This window comes from Mytilus edulis, chromosome 6 (assembly GCF_963676685.1).
Source record: "Mytilus edulis chromosome 6, xbMytEdul2.2, whole genome shotgun sequence".
NCBI lineage: Eukaryota > Metazoa > Mollusca > Bivalvia > Mytilida > Mytilidae > Mytilus > Mytilus edulis.
The window spans coordinates 52,377,033-52,389,022 of NC_092349.1; the positions used below are offsets into that span (position 1 = coordinate 52,377,033).

At 31.1% G+C, this 11,990-nt stretch overlaps 1 protein-coding gene across 1 annotated transcript in view; it reads right to left on the reverse strand.

Annotated features, from left to right (window-relative positions):
• Positions 1–11,990, reverse strand: part of LOC139527851 (uncharacterized) — a gene marked incomplete in the record, with an annotated part of 32,675 nt that overhangs the window by 4,801 nt on the left and 15,884 nt on the right. Inside the window, 7 exon segments of the mRNA XM_071323529.1 lie at positions 1,256–1,388; positions 2,666–2,768; positions 3,381–3,486; positions 5,265–5,413; positions 6,894–6,974; positions 8,945–9,107; positions 11,504–11,658. Coding sequence (XP_071179630.1) covers positions 1,256–1,388; positions 2,666–2,768; positions 3,381–3,486; positions 5,265–5,413; positions 6,894–6,974; positions 8,945–9,107; positions 11,504–11,658 — 890 coding nt within the window.

Sequence of the window (11,990 nt, forward strand, 5' to 3'; positions counted from 1 at the left end):
CGGATAATCGAATATCGGTTATTAGAATATATCGGCTAATTGGATAGGAATATTCATGGAAAATGTGTGAAAACCATGTACAATCGAATATTTTGAAATAATTTCATATTTTTTTTGACAGGAAATGAAACCGGAAGTCACGCCATTACGAAGTTTAAGAAAACTTCAGTACAGAAATGTTTCATTTTATTAATAAAAACGATCTTTCATAGTCAAATAAAACATATTTTTTCTTATTGTCTTGTTTATTTTATGAATTTGATATTATATTCTGCCCAAGATGTGTTTGTTATGTGTTTATCCAAATGTGATCGTTGTCATTTACTTCAGAAACAATGACACGACAAAATGATAAACTGTGCGTGATGTTCATCAATGTTTATTAAATATGAATGAAATGTACCTCTTTCTCAACAATTTATTAAAATATATATAGAAGTCCCGTGTAAAAACAAGGAATCGTGTGTCAATAGCATGTCCCAGGTGAAATAGAATTATGTAACTTGTACACACGTACGCCATTTTCCTAATTTACATAATATTCAGCCTTTTATTTTGAACCACGACAGAGAAGATAGAAAAGCAAAATTAATTTTACAATTTTATAATCATAAACATAGTTGTATTACTTGAAATTGGAAATGGATTTCATAAATAAAAAAATGTAGAAAATTAGATCCGAGTACGATTACAGGTAGAAGTTTATAGTCGGCATGAATTCGTAGCTATTAATAGAATTTACCTGTGGCCTACTTCCGAGAATTCATAGCTATTTTTAGCTTTTACCTGTTTTAACACACAAATGAAACAAATCACGCAAAAACAACAAGTCACATTATTTAAATGGTACATATTTTATTCAGATAATCAACACATAATTAATAATCAATAGACTGACAGATAAACAAAATACATTATTATCAACTGATTGATCTGTTACTCAATCAACCGATTTATCCGAACTTGTACCTGAAAAAACAATGAGATTAGTTACAAATTTCCATTAATAAAGCAGCTATAATAGCTATTGGTATCTTAGGGTTGTGTCTGTCAATTTTGAAAAAAAACTTGGAGGAATATACGTTCATCGGCTAATTGAATATATCGGACAATCGGATATTTTTAGCTGACATTTTGGGTATCCGATTGGCCGGAGTCTACTGTACAAACATATAATATAAATATTGATTGTTGATTTTGTTGTCTTTTTAATCAGGATTGTTTATTGAAATGCTAGTAACAGTAATATACCAACCATTCACTGATAGTATCTTTAACATGTACACAGTCTGCCAGTGCCTTCCCTGTGGAGTTTATTCTTTGATTCAGTAATGGTAACATTTTATCCAACAACTTCTGATCGTGTTCATGAACATTCTTACATAACTCTGAAAATAGCAAAAAATGTTATCTTCAACAATAATTAAACAAACAAAGAGTTCCTAAAATTTTTATAAAATAGATAAAAAATGAAAAAAAGTTCAAAAATAGACAAATCTATTACCTTTACAACTGCACTTTTATGTTCTCTATATAAAAAAAACATTTTCTCAAAGTTGGAACTATCTTATTTTAATAGAGTATTAATACTTAATACGTTTTGGAATGCTGGTTAGTAGTTTCTTGGGAGCACTTGCATGTCTAGGTTTTTAACCAATCAGCAATGGGGTTTCCCAGTCACTGCCTCATCTGCTTCTCGTTTACTATTTTTTCGAGATCATACTAATTAACCAATGAGATTCATAGCTAATTTTGAATTAACCAATCAGCGCTTAATTAGTAGGGCTTTTGTTTTATGCACACAGGCTCAACTATTCCTGAAGCAACGCTTGCTTGCAGCAGCCATTATTATTTTTCTGGGAAAATATTTTCTTCCCACCCTCCAACTCCCGTAAGGAGAATTACATTTATTTGCTTAAAGATCTATATGCATGTATACGTATAATACATATGTTTATTGATAAGAAGCATCAACTTCACATATCTTTTTGTATTTTTTAATTTAGTAGAGTAGTATTTTTCAAAGAACTCAGTTACTATGTACTTTTTGTTAGGAGTAACACAGTTTTTCAACTTGATTTTGCTTTCTTTGTAAATATGTTTATTGCTATATTGATATGCAAAGAAAATATTAAACTGTGATTCCTTCTCCCAAACCTGTGTCTGTTTACTTTATTTCTTTATACGTACTATAACCAGTTGGCATTTCTTGGTCCCTTAACTGAACTCTGTTAAGTGTAAATCAGGTGCTTTCATCTGCACTGTAACTCTTCAGCATTCGGTCAGGGCACCAAAGTTATAGCATACTGGTTATTGGTACAACTGACATACATGTATATACAGCATAATAAGGGCGGATCTGGGTGGGATAGTGTTATGGATTAATTGGTTTTCTTATATTTTTCTTCATGCAAAATTACTAACAAATGAGTAACAAACAAAACAAAAGAAGAAAGTTAATCTACGAATTGTTGTCTACTTCTGCAATGATATCTATTGTAGGAAAAATTGTGAAAAATTTTGTTTTTTTGTGAAAGAAAAAGGGGGTGGTGTAAAACAACAATTTCTTCAAAAACAGGCACATCAGGTGAGCTATATATTGTTTAAATAAGACAATGGCATAAATGGCAACATTAAGTGAAGAAACACAACTATAACTCTATACCTTCAATTTGTGATGAAGAAATATCCTCATCAGACCAATTTATTTTCTTTAATGTGTCTTCATACTTCATCTTCAAACAGTGTAGTAATATACATTCTGGAGCCTAAAATAAATATACTGTTTACAATTCACATTTTTGACTTTGATTCTTTAATATCTAAAATAGAGACCAGCTTATCTTCATTTCGTAACAAAACTAATAACTATAATATATAGTACATAAAGTACTGGTGAAGTGTTTGACGAAATATTAAAATATAAAAATTAGATGTGGTAGGATTAACCAATGAGTCAACTCTCCCGCAGTGACCAAATAACAAAGTAGTTAACAACTACAGGTCTTTCAACATTACATATTGAACAATCCAAAATATTGACAAACTTGAAGTAGTTGTCTGACGGATCCAAATAAATTCTTATCGGTTATCATAAATCATCCCTGTGTAGCTACTGACTAAACAAGAAGCCCTGCCGGCTCAAGCAAGAAAATCAATCTCATTGAGATGGCCAATGATAATCAATAAATCTCTCAAAAAATAAAAGATATTTATAACTAGAATAAGATTTTTTCAAGAAACATTAAAAAGGTAAAATGTCTCTCAGTGACATCTATAATAGTTCAAACAACACCGAACTGATCTGTTAGCTACCTTGGTCTGTCAACCATGTGTAATTTCTAATACAATGGTTGAAACACCAATCTACTCAACTTTACCTTATATGGTGGGAACTGTACTGTATCTAATAATTGTTGTAACTGTTGGTAGGATGGATTTGTTGTCTGGTTAATAGAGATATCTGATATTGGCGTCTTCAAAGCACTGAAAAGTAAATAAGTTACAATCTATTTCCCAGACATGTTACCATATGTTTAAACATTGTTATAAGGTACCATTCTACATTTCTATTTGTAGAACATGATATTCTTGCATATATATCCAGAGCACTTGATATCACTCTAGTTCATATTGCGCAGCCATTAGGTTTTTATATTGTGCTTTTTTGATCTTTTCATATATATCTCTCCCTTTTCCACAGTAGTGTTAGTTTTTGATATCTTTTGCATCTTATTTCAATTCACTAATCAAATATTAAATGCAAAATATCAATGGGAGATAACATTCAAAATATGCCTTACTTGACCATCATATATAATTGGTTTAGCCATATAACTTCATAAATTTTAAAATTATTCGTCCCCAATAACAGTAGAAAATCAATAGAAATTTTCATTGTACTAATGAACTCAAAATCGTTCAATTTTTTTGATGTCATGTTTTGAATTCCTGCATCTGCTCAGAAATCTACAATGTACTTCCTTTTTCCGGTCTCGTTTGTATGAAACTTTGAGTAAAATATATATTTATCAGTCTAGTATAAAATAGGAAGGAACGCAATACCAATTTCATTTTTAATAATTCCTTGATATGAAAAAAGGTTACCTGATGATAGCGTTTCTTTGTTTACATTGCATATGACGTCATAACTTAAATAACGTCACAACTAAAATCCCTAACAACAGAACCAAAATCAGAAACGTTACTGTATTTCCGTTTCTTTTTTTTAACAAATATTTAAGTTACAAAAAAATAATTCATACAGACTTCGTCCCCATTTACAGGTAATGCCTGCCTAATATTATGTAAATAAACAAGTCATAGCTTTTTTGGAGGTCCATCAGCAATAATTCTAGTCATTCAATATCACCATAATATGTACTTTCGATTTGAAATGTGTTACGATGATAGCTATTCTGTTAGATCCAACCCTTACAAAACGTCACATGGTACGTTTTTATATACCATCAGAGATGCAACTAATCGTCGGACCCGTCGGACCTAAGGGGCAGAATTTTTGCAGGTCCGGCAAAACTCGTAGCTGTGCAGGACCTGATGGCCGGCAATATTTAAGTCCGCTTGGGTCCGCCAAAACTGAAATCCCCGTCGGCCCCGGCAGAGTATTTTGTTTATAAAATTGCGATCATCTTTAATAAAAGTAAATGTCCTGTTCCCCCGCATTTTCTAACTCCGGGAACCAGTATTTCCGCCCAGCAATAGTCTTTCGTACCTTGTCCATCTCGCCACGAACAATTCTCCGTATTTCCGTCATGTTTTTTGTTTTAGAAATTCGCTCTCTAGGAAGGAGGTCTATTAAGCATAGTTGATAAGTTCAGGAAATATGTCATGGCCGATAAAATTTGTAAGTGGGTCGAAACCCGGTAAAAGACCAAACCAGTCACCTATTCAAGTTGATAAAGCTGTAAAGCGGTCTTTGTACGAAAAGGAGAAACGACCTGAAAGGTCATTCAACCCAAAATGGGAAGAGGGGAGATCATGGTTACTTTATAACAACAATGTGATGACTTGCACAATTTGTATTCAATAAACTACAATTGTTATGAATCACAGGTTATTTTAAAATAATAATAATATCAACAAAATCAAAATTAACGTTTGTTCAATAGCATAATTTCATTTGATTTTTGAGTGAAAATATGGGTCTGGCAGAAATTTGATGGGTCTGGCAAAACTTGGTACCCTGTAGGCCCCATTGTCTGACAGGGAAAAAAAACTGTTTGCATCTCTGTACCATACTTTACCTTTCATTGACAACAGTAAATAATAAGTTAGGTAAGGCCAGAGCTGTAAATTTATCTATCTCATCTACTACAGATCCATGCAATCCACTGGTCAGTGACTGTGTTTCTGTGAAATGTGTGGACAAAGACTTGTTTATGTACTGATCAATCTGTATAAAAAGAAAAAAATAATACATTATTCAAATATATACAAGTTTTGTGGTTAAAAAATGGGTGTGCCCAATTCAGGAACCTCACCAGTCATTGCTGTCATTATTCTCTTTATATTTTTGTTGATGTATTTCATAATTATTTAATTTTGGATGTAACGCATCTTCTGATTGGCTGACGTTATTTTGTTATCAGCCCATAGACATAATTTAGTCATGTGACCGTGACGTCATCAACGTTTTTTCATGGTTTTCTACGGTTTAAAATGGAATTTAGAATTAAATTATAAGAAATGACTAATATTTTTTCTGTCTTTTCGAAATAACATAAAAAATGTGGTGCACACTGTTAAATAACAAGCTACGCGCGTTATTCAGTGTGCATTAAATTTTTTATGTTATTTCTTCATAGACAGAAAAAATATTACAGTCATTCCTTAAGTAACTAAGTGAGTTAAGTCACATTGTCAATTGACTCTGTTCACTTCATATTCAAGTGAACAGAACAAAATTTGTTAAGAAAACTGGCAAGGTATATCTTGCCTTTCATTAGAAAATTTATTCATAAATAAACATTCAATTAAAATCTGCAGATGGTCTCTTGGGTAAAGGACAAGGTTCACTTATGGCACAATATGGCCTAAAATATCAACTTTATCATAAAACCCCAAAAAGGTCACAATTTGATTCGTAAATGGATCTATTTTGAAAGACCTAATGCTAAATAAATCAGTTCTTTTCATAAAAGTACATAATATTCTCCAAAGTAGGCCCATTTTTGGACATTTTGTCAAAATATGGTAAATTTGTTCAATTTTTAGACCTAAAAGATTTAGGAAAACATTGGCCGCCACCTACGATCCAAAATGTTTTGAAGCCAAAAGATTCGAATTTTGATATAAAATTCATCAATATAAAGACTTTTTGGATCGTGGATGCAGGCCAAGGTTAATTATTCCAAAAACAATTAAAATTGTGGAAAAATTTGACCGAAATTGATCAAAAATACAAATAATGTATATTTCAGGGGTCATAGCTTCATAAATTTAAAAGGAAGGTGCCAATAAAATATATTTTTATATTGACAGTATTGTCACAAGTATTTCTATGCAAAATTTGTAATTTATTGGCCCGATTTTAAAAACGTCAAAAATTTAGGGCCAATTTTAACCCTTTGTGAACCTTCTCCTTTATGTTGTTAGGTGGTGGCTGTCTAAATGATATATCGATGTTATTTAAACATTGGGTTCATTTGTTAAATTCTGTGTCAGAGTAATTTATTACCTGAATATACATGTCTAATACTTTTTAAACTTTTGATTAAGAGCATTTCTGAGGCATTATAATACATAAAGAATGTTCAAAATCAAAGTTTTGAACCATTATCCTGGTTAATATCCCTCAACTTGTAAAATAGAAGCTATATTCAAACACAGTTATATACAACATCCAGACTACTATCAAATTTTTTATTGTTTACCTCCTTTCTTTGATCTTCTAACCTAGATTTAGCATTATAATTCTGCCTGGCAAGAACCTGTATCAAATTCTGTTTTCTTTCCTAAAATACAGATAATTAAGAAAATTACATTTTATATTGAGTATTGCATATGATTGATGGATTGATTTTTTGGTATTTTTAAAAAACCACTTTCAGCAGTATTTGCTGTTTCCTGGCTGCCAATTAGTATTGTTTGAGGAAGCAGGAGTGCCCACAGAAAACACTTGCCCTTTGGTAGGAAAACTGTCAATACTAGCTAATAAATGCTTAAGTGGAATTCACCTGTCATGTGCAAGATTCTAACTTACAGCCTCGATAATGACGGGCTTTTAATACTGTAGATGAACTAATAAGACCACTTGGACAAGGAGGCTTCTATTGCATAAGAAGGGAGATTTTCAAAAATGAATTCAGGTAAAGTCAGGCTTGTCAAATTGAAAACTGACAATATATGGTTACATTGTATTCCTATACATAAAATTTACAGGAAATCTTTGAATTTATTTTCACTATACACATTAATCCTTCAACGAAATATTGTTCATTTGATTGATAATAAGAGTTTTTGTAGTTTATCTTTTATCAGATAGCACATTTCATGGAGTACATATTTTTCTGATGACAATGGGTCAGGCCTATTCAATGACACAAATTACATTTTATGTCTAATAGAGGTTACGAGAGTGGACAAATATATTCCTTATCTCCAATTTTAAAGAATTATAATGATTAAACACCTTTTTAAAGGAATTTATTGGTGTATTAACTGGACCAAGTCACTCACAAACATATCATAAAAGTCCCTCAGACTTTTATTTGTTTGTGAGTGAATTGGTCGAGTTTATACACCAACAAATTCCTTTAAAAAGGCTTTTAATCCTATAATATTTTTTTTAACCATGTGTTTTTTTATTTGTTTGTGAGTAAACTTTAACATGTTTAAGTTTTAATCTTGAAGGGTGAATGGTTAACTGTTTGAACTTTCAACCAGTCAATGCTTCAGATTAGGATAGTTTCCCCTTGACTAAAGCATCACATGAAGCCTTACACAACAAATGAATAATTGTTATGGATGCTTTGTGTATTTTTCCTTTCATCTTTTTTGTATAATAAGTTTTCATATCATGCTGTTGGGATGAGATAGAAAATTGTGGCTTGAAATGAAGGGTGCACATCAGTTGTCAAATTAAAAATAAAAAAGCTCATACATGTCAAACGAGTGATAAACAGGTTATCTATTGACTTTCAAAGTTTAGGGTGATTCAATTACTGTAACTTCAGAAATTATTGTGTGCATTTATTATTGCGCTTTTGTCATTATAGACTAAAATACACTTTTAATTTTTGCGGTATTCAGAAAAACCCCATTTAATTCATATAAAAAATTTCAAAATGCATTTTATTTATTGCGATGTTAACCCTATCCTATTTCGCAATAATTTCTTAATTTACAGTGTCTATATATATTAAAGTATATTTCCAAAACTACATCTTAAAAACTTCCTTAAATATGAGTTTTCTGCAAGTTTTTAGTCCTAGTAGAATTGTTATTTTCTTATTGCTTTAAGGTTATTGTATTGCTTTATAAATTTGTTACATATTGGTTTTTTTTTTGTGATTAAGATTATAACACAATATTGACTGTTGTACCCCTATTTTTGACATTTTTACCTATTATCATGATTATGTCTGTTATTTTTGTTCACACATTGTAGTCAATATAATGGAATTTTATGTGACTGTCATATAAGTGAGAGATTTAGCTAGCTATAAAACCAGGTTAAATCCACCATTTTCCACATAAGAAACTGCCTGTAACAAGTCTGGATTATGACAGTTGTTGTCCATTTGTTCGATTTGTCTAAGATTTAGATTTTGCCATTTAACTATGGAGTGTCTGTTTTGAATTTTCTCCGTGGTCGGGTATCTTTTATATTTTGTTTTATAGCCTATAATGTATCCTCTAAAAATGTCATAAAATAAATTTCCACCCGTTTCCCTTTTTGGTATTTCTTTTATATTTTACTTACCACTATCTGTTTAAAATCTTGAATTCTTTGGAATTTGGCACATAAAATGTCTTTATCCTTTAAAGATTTTGAAATAAGTTCCCTTAAATTGTTAGCTTCACAGTTCAAACTAGCTAGAATGGCTTTGTTGCCCACTAAATCTATATCACATTCAATCAATTCTCTACAAAATAACAAAACAAGTATAAATAAATTATTGATTATTAGGCCAACTAAAATTAATTAGTAGATTTTCATCCAAATTTTTGAAAAACATGGGGCGGATGGGAGGATTTTATTTTTTAAATTTTATTTCATATGAAACCCTTGTCACAAGTTCTTCATACCGCGGGGTATATGCTAGTGGAAAACAAGCTTGTATAATGTATATACATGTTGTATAAGGAATCTGACACTATTTTTTAAACTCTTAAATAAAAATCCCTGATTGGCAACCACTGTTATACATGTAATTGCCGCTTTAGAAACCTATTTATAGTATACATCAAAGGGAAGAGAAATGCTCTCTTCAGTTGGACTAGACCTACACCAAATGTATTTTGCTTTCTAAGCAATGGTTTGTAGTCCACATAAAATCAATAAAATGTATTGGTACAATTGTATGCAACAAAGTATTATGAGTACAAAATAAAATGTAAACTCAGTGTGGAAAGTAATTATGTGATGTAAAACATGAACTTAACCAAAAAGTAGTTTTTTAATGACTAAATTGAGGGTATTGGGACAGTTACAGAGGGTGTTTGCTGTTTGTCAACAAAAACAACAGCCATGGGTAAATATAAGGGAATTAAAATGCGTGTTTGTCGACTTTTTTTTTCTCAATATACGGTCATAAATCAAACAAATTCGTGCTTGTGTCAATTTCTTTTATCCAGTCATGTTTTTTGTACCAATTTGTTCTACGATTCTTTCGCTTTGGATATCATTACAGTCCAAATTTCCTGACACAAAGTCATCGTATAAATAAAGAAAAAACACGGTTTTCGATTCACTTGTGACTACCGCAATTTGAGTTAAATGGCAAGGCGTTTTACTCGTTACTCGAATATTTCATGCCCTTCTCGTTATCAATCTCTATTCTCAGTAGATGTTGTCATAATAGAGCAGCAGAATATGTCGACTCAATTATATCGTTATTAGATTACTCGGAGAAATACAAAAACGAAATTTGAAACAGAAAGTGTTGAATGAAACGAAATCATCGATGGTTCCCGGTAACGGACATGATAAAATCCGGAAATCGTATTTTTGTTAAATAAAAAAAATCGGGGCGGGACGATTTCAGAGGGGCGGGCGGGGAGGAAAATCTAGCAATTAATTTTAATTGGCCTTATTAGTTCAATATGCACATGTCTGAAGTAAACAAGAATGTGTCTGTAGTACACAGATGCCCTACTCTCCTGATCTTTTTCCATGTTCAGTGGACCGTTAAATTGGTGTCAAAATTTTAATTTGGAATTAAAATTAGAAAGATCTTATCATAGGTAACATGTGTACTAAGTTTCAAGTTGACGTGACTTCAACTTCATCAAAAAATTACCTTGACCAAAATCTTTAACCAAAACTTTAACCTGAACTTCACACTATCATTTTCTATGTTCAGTGTGAAATTGGGGTCAAAACTTTAATTTGGCAATAAAATAAGAAAGATGAACATGTGTACTAAGTTTCAAGTGGATTGGACTTTAACTTCATCAATAACTACCTTGACCAAAAACCTGAAGTGGGACGAATGGACGGACGGACAGATGAACAAACAGACAGACAGATGAATGAATAGACGGACGGAGGCAGACCAGAAAATATAATGCCCCTCTACTATTGTAGGTGGACTATCATAGGTGGAGCAGAAAAAAAATATTCTTGAAAGTCACACTTCCATAACAAAAGAGCTTTGAAACAAGGACAACAGATATTTTTCATTTTTTTTTTACATTTTTCCATAAGCATGATATTGTTATATAATGTTTCAGTATAAAGACTACATGGAATTACAATGCTACATGTTGGTGTGAGAAAACATGATTTCATTTTTAGAACATTAATTAGTATGACTGCTAGTTTTTAGTTAAAAGAAATATTTTGAATGTGAGTGTATGTTGTTTTTTTTTATCTGTAATTTATTAAATTTTTTGTTGTATGTTTTTTTTTTACTTGAAATTCTTAACATCAGTAAACTATGCTATATGCATATATTGGTCATGTGAATTTTTTTTCATATATTACATGATCAGCTTTTTAAGGTAAAAAGCTCTCAAGAGCTTGTGTTTGTATTGTTATATGTGAACCAATTCAAAAATAAAACTTTCATATTCGTATCAAGTGGAGAATATGCATTAAATATTTGCCGCTAGCTTTAAGCAAACATCAATTAATCAATCAATAAAGGTACACATGAACCCAATAATATGTATTCCAGTATTTCAATCAGTATATGAGAACTTTTTGTCTACATGCACATAGACACACTCAAGTAGAACTCTGAGGTAACTCCTATCTTCCACATCATTTCAATGTAGGACATACAAAAATAATCTAACATCAAATTCTATTATCTACCTTGCAAGTTTTAAATCTTTATGGTTTTTAAAGACAAACTGTAATTTAGTATCTATTTCTTCCTTCACTTCAGCAAATCTTTGTTCTAATTTCCACGTCTCATTACAAAACTTCTCTGTTTCTACAAATCTTTTTATCTGGTTTACTTGATTTTCCTACCAAAAGAAATTTTTCAATACAATTGTTCCCCCCAAATATACATACAATATATAAATGATCAAATGAAATTCTAAAGTTAAGTTGTAATTTGTGACTTGCCTAGCAATAATGATAACTGATGGACCAGAGTTCATCCTTATGCTTTGGACGGTGTTCATATTGTTCAATCTTTGACTTTTATGAGTTTTGTTCTATATGACATTGCTATGCCTTTGCGGTTTTTTTTTTCAACTTTCAAAATTAAAGTAATGGATACTAAATTTACAAAGACTAGATGTGATAAATGGCTAAAACAGGAATTTTTAATTTTATTATTTGAAACACCAAG